The 4,975-nt window shown below is 45.6% G+C and overlaps 1 protein-coding gene across 1 annotated transcript in view; it reads right to left on the reverse strand.

Moving 5' to 3' along the window:
- The window catches only part of slc2a9l2 (solute carrier family 2 member 9, like 2), a 26,375-nt gene that overhangs the window by 7,303 nt on the left and 14,097 nt on the right, over positions 1 to 4,975 (reverse strand). Inside the window, exons 6-7 of the mRNA XM_016255992.1 lie at positions 3,933 to 4,120; positions 3,509 to 3,619 (exon numbers count right to left, since the gene is read on the reverse strand). Of these exons, the coding sequence (XP_016111478.1) occupies positions 3,509 to 3,619; positions 3,933 to 4,120 (299 nt within the window). The remainder of the gene's footprint in view (positions 1 to 3,508; positions 3,620 to 3,932; positions 4,121 to 4,975) is intronic.

Raw genomic sequence — 4,975 nt, forward strand, 5'->3', positions numbered from 1 at the left:
TCTGGCAAGCCTTCGCCAACAGGGCTGGGATATAGGTGCATTTACCCAGTTTTTCTGGACTATGTCTAGGGGGCTTGAGTATGATGATACCACCCTCAAGGACATTTTCAATGCCTGCTTGGACGATCCTGTGCATAAGTGGGAGATGGATAACCTCAAGATTTTGAATTTTTGGGATTTCTCCAGGTATCTTGGTCATCGCATCCAGTGGGGAATGCCTCCACCACCTAAGCCAGCATGCAGCGACCACTCTGCCCCACTTCCCTTGTCAAGTCAAGACCAAGTTCCTCTTCTGACTCCAACTCAGAAGTGAAGGGCAAGAAGGAAGAGGAAACTTCAGTCTGCTGCATCTATTTATGACTGTGACACCTTTCCAGTCACCCCTGAGTCTACTGAGATCGCTCACATTTCCCCTGAAACAGTCAAGTCAACTCCCAGACATACAAGTCAGTCCCAGTTATTTCTGAGTCCGTTCAGAGGCTTTCATCTTGCCTGTTCTGGCCACGGAGGCCATTTCCAAGCTGCTTGCTTCCCCAGTTGCCTCTACAGTTGCTGTTCCTGCAAGTCATGTGAAGTCAACAGATGTTCCTGTTAGACAAGTCATGTCTACAGAGGCCATTCCTGAACAGCCCACTCTCACTGTGTTGGCTACGAAGGCCATTCCAGCGGCTCTCATTCAGCCCGTTATGGTCAAGGAGGCCATCTCTGAGTTCCCTGCTGTTCCTGTTGCGCCCCCAGAGGCTGTTCCTGAGCGGCCTGCTCTCAGTGTTTTGGCCAAGGAGGCCATTCCAGAGGCTCTCATTCAGCCCGTTATGGCCACGGAGGCCATCTCCGAGCACTCCGCTCTCCCAGTCACAGCCATGGAGGTCGTTCCCAAGCAGCCCATTGTCGCAACTGCTGAGGCCTTTTCTGAATCTCTTGCCAGCCTAATCAAGTCCACAAGAGATTCTTGCCACCCTTACTATGGCCACCAAGTATGAGATTCCTGAAGATGAGCCCCCAGGGTCTGCTCCGGTCCGGGAGCCTCTAGAGTCCGCTATGGAGGAGGTTGTTTCTAGATCCACTCCAGATAGAGTGGTTCCCTAGCCTGCTGCAGAGAAGACTGTTCAAGATGCCGCTCCAGCTCCAGAGTAGAGGGTGACACGGGAGTGGATTTTCAAACCTCTCCCGTCCCACTCCCACAAAAAAAAATCCCGTCCCAATCCCACGAAAAAACTGGGGGAAAATCCCATCCCGTCCGAATCCCGTCCGAATGACTCCCATTCCCCCCCCCCCCCTCCCGTGTTGTGTTTTTTTTTTTTTTTTGGCCGGAATCTGTCAGCTACATTAAAAAAAAAATACAGTACAGATCACAACATGCCCACTTTAGCTGAATAAAAATCCAAAATGTAGTTTTGTTATTTTATTGAACTAAAAGCCATCTTAAACGGTGTACCTTGCGCACACATTGCATTTCATGTAAATCATCCATGCTAAACACATTTTCTATTTGAATTTTTTTCATTTGAAAGTATACTTTTCACTCTCTATAGATGTATTTTCATACACGGAGTTTCAAAGTTTCTCGCTGAAGTTCACAGACCAAGACGACAGAAAGCGCATCCGGTTTACTTTAAATTATTTTACAGAAGGGCAACGTTTCGTTGCTATTCTGAGTGCACACAAATAAATGTAGAGTGAGTCTTTACAGATTCTAAACATGTATTACTCTTATCTGTATGACCAAAAACTACGGAGTATTTTAAGAGCAAGTGAGTGCACCGGTGCCTCCATCTGTCCTGCTGTGAGCGCTCTGCTGTTCAACTTCCACACACACTTCAATAGCGCATATTTCTCTAGGTTAACAGTAGACTGAGTAGCCATGTAAAGTTGTTACTACATACATCTTTCAGATGAAAAGCTATATTTGAGGTCGATGAATGATAGGTGGGCTTTTGGATGTCCTGCCCGATGTACACTATATCACCACATAGGCCAGCCGTTACCGATCTGTCACGGACTGCGTACGTCATTCACTTACCCAGCCACACCAAAGCAAACAGGAGGAGAGCATAAAGAGACAGGGCAACTAGAATTGAGTTCCAAATTAAAATATACAGTTTATAGTTTATTTATATAAAAGGTATATTTGGGTATCATAGTGTTATTACGATTTCCGGTCCCGCCCACTCCCGCTGACATTTTTTCCTGTCCCGTCCCAATCACATGATTAATAGTGATTTTGTTTCCCGTGACCCACGGGATTCCAGAAAAAAAGTCAGTCTCTACTCCAGAGAGAGTAGTCCCCAAGCCCGCTATAGAGAAGGTTGTTCACAAGTCCGCTCCAGATAGTGGTTCCTGAACCCGCCGCAGAGAGAACCGTTCAAGAGCCTGCTCCTGAGAGAGCAGTCCCAGTGTCGGCTCCAGCCCCTGAGGAGATTAAGTCTGATCCTGTTTTCCACAAGGATATTCCAAGACCTGTCTCCAAACCTGATTCAAGGATGTAAAGCTTCCCTTTCAGTTCTGTCACCGCCCCGTTTCTGTCACTGTTACTAAGCCCAATTTGAAGTCCACAGCAGTGAAGCCAGTCCCTGTACCTAAGAGTGTGTCCAGTCAAGTTCCCATCCCTCCCTTCCCAACCTCTGTTTCCTGGCTGCCCTGAAATTCCAAGTTTTGTTCCCCACCCACCCCCCCAATTGGTCCCTCCTTGTTTATATTGTGCTCCCATTGTTCCAACTTGCATGTTTGCTAGTGCTTCTATTCGTCGTGTTCCTGAGTTCTCCCTGCCAGATTGTTTGTTGAGTTTGGTTTAAGTTTCTTGTCTGTCTGCAGTCATGTCTAGTCCTGTCCTGCAGGCTGAGCTGCTGGTCTTCTCCCTGGGTCTACCACGCAGCTAGGCCTGTGCAGTGTCTGAGGGGTCACGAGTGTGGAGTGGCCGGGCTTCGCTACACACACACACACACACACACACACACTCTAAACCAACAGATGTTGAAGATGAAGGCAGTCAGTATTGTGTGTGTTTGATGTTAGTGGAGGATGCTGATAGTTAGTAATTAACTAGCTCTCTAGACTCAGTCATGCTGAGGAAAAGTGGGGATCTCTGCTAGTGTTCTGGACGTTTGTTTGTGATCAGAGAGCATCATGGGACGGTGATGAGCATCACTATCACACATCAGCAGGCTGCTGCCGCTCGTTCTGCTGGTGTCCATTGTGCTGCTAAAGCAGAATTCCCATGATGCTCTCTGATTCAGGATGATCAGCCTCTGATTTCCCATGAGGACAAACACACGGCTCCGAACACGAGACGCTTCCCCTTCTCCCTAAACTCATTACAGCTTCTCCTGCAGTCTGACCCGCGTCCAGCCTCTGCTGTTTCTACAACACAGACGCTTTCAAAGCAGGATAATAAGAGAATCAATGATGCCAAACTCAGTTTCAGCTGTAAAGCAGCTCTACAGAAGACAATGGAGTCATTATTCAGATCAATCCAGTTCGATGTAGATTCAATGCGTCTCGTGTCTCTCACCGATATGATGGCGGCCAGTGTCTCGATGCCGCCGGTGCTGAGCGTGATGTACGGGATCAGCGTCAGCCCGAAACCGGCCTTCTGGAGGATCCCATTAGTGTAATACCAGATCTACAGAAAGAAAGGATCAGAGGATCGTCAGGGAGCAGCAAATCAGCATATTATTATGATTTCTGAAGATCATGTGACACTGAAGACTGGAGTAATGATGCTGAAAATACAGCTTTGATCACAGAAATCAATTACAGTTTAACAGATATTCACATAGAAAACAATTATTTTACATTATAATAATATTTCACAAGTTTTACTGTATTTTGATCAAATAAAAGCAGCCTTGCTGAGCAGAAGAGACTTCTTTCAGAAACATTAATGTCTCAAACTGTTGTCCAGTAGTGTGTGTGATTGTTCCTGATGAACTCACGGCGTTGAGTCCGCAGAGCTGATAGCAGCTCATGACGACGATCACCGTGATCAGCTGCCAGCGGAGCGAGCGCTTCCGGAAGAGCTCCAGCACCGACGCCGTCCGCTGCGTGTTCTGAGTGCGACTCTCGGCGTGAACCTCCTCCAGCTCACGGCTGACGTCTGACCGGCCCAGAAACGCCTGGAACGCTGACACACACACACACACACACACACACATTATATGTTTTGATCACTGAAATATCATCTTACTAAAGCCCTATTCGGATGGTAATTTTTTCTCATTTGGACGTCTGTAAAAATAAATTCCCATGGCACCTCAGCGATAAAACTCATGGATTCGGGTGGTGATTTATTCACAGTGGAGAAGCGAGTTCTGTGATCCTACGAACTGAGCTTCATATTCTCACTATATGTGCCATAAAAGTATCAAATATGATACAAAACACGATAATTTCTTTTTTTTTCATAATAGATTTTTCTGCCAGTTATTTCATATATCAGGCATTACAGGGTTAAAGAGATATTTCCAACTATTTAACCCTTAAAATATGTTATAAAAGAATGTGTTTAGTTTGATTCAGCAATATTATATTTTTGACTTGAAAAATCAGTTAATTGAGATACTAATTCATGTTTTTTTTCTTTTTTTTTCTGTGTATGAATGTGATCAGAAATACTGATGTGAATGAACTGCAGCAGAGCAGCACTGAAGCACGGATCTGTGACACACACACACACACACACGCACTCACACACACACAGGTTTGTTTTTGTGAAAAGTGGGGACTCTCCATAGGCGTAATGGTTTTTATACTGTACAGACCGTATATTCTATTGCCCTACACCAACCCTACCCCTAAACCTACCCCTCACAGGAGACTTTCTGCTATTTCAGATTTTCAATACACTCCATTCTGTGTGATTTATAAGCGTTTTGAAAAGTGGGGACATGGGGTAATGTCCTGAAAAGTCACCTTCTCCTTGTAATACCTGTCATACCTTTGTCATTATACACATTTATGTCCTCATTTGTCACAAAAA

The sequence above is a fragment of the Sinocyclocheilus grahami genome, unplaced genomic scaffold (genome assembly GCF_001515645.1).
Source record: "Sinocyclocheilus grahami isolate Dianchi unplaced genomic scaffold, SAMN03320097.WGS_v1.1 scaffold1386.1, whole genome shotgun sequence".
Lineage (NCBI taxonomy): Eukaryota > Metazoa > Chordata > Actinopteri > Cypriniformes > Cyprinidae > Sinocyclocheilus > Sinocyclocheilus grahami.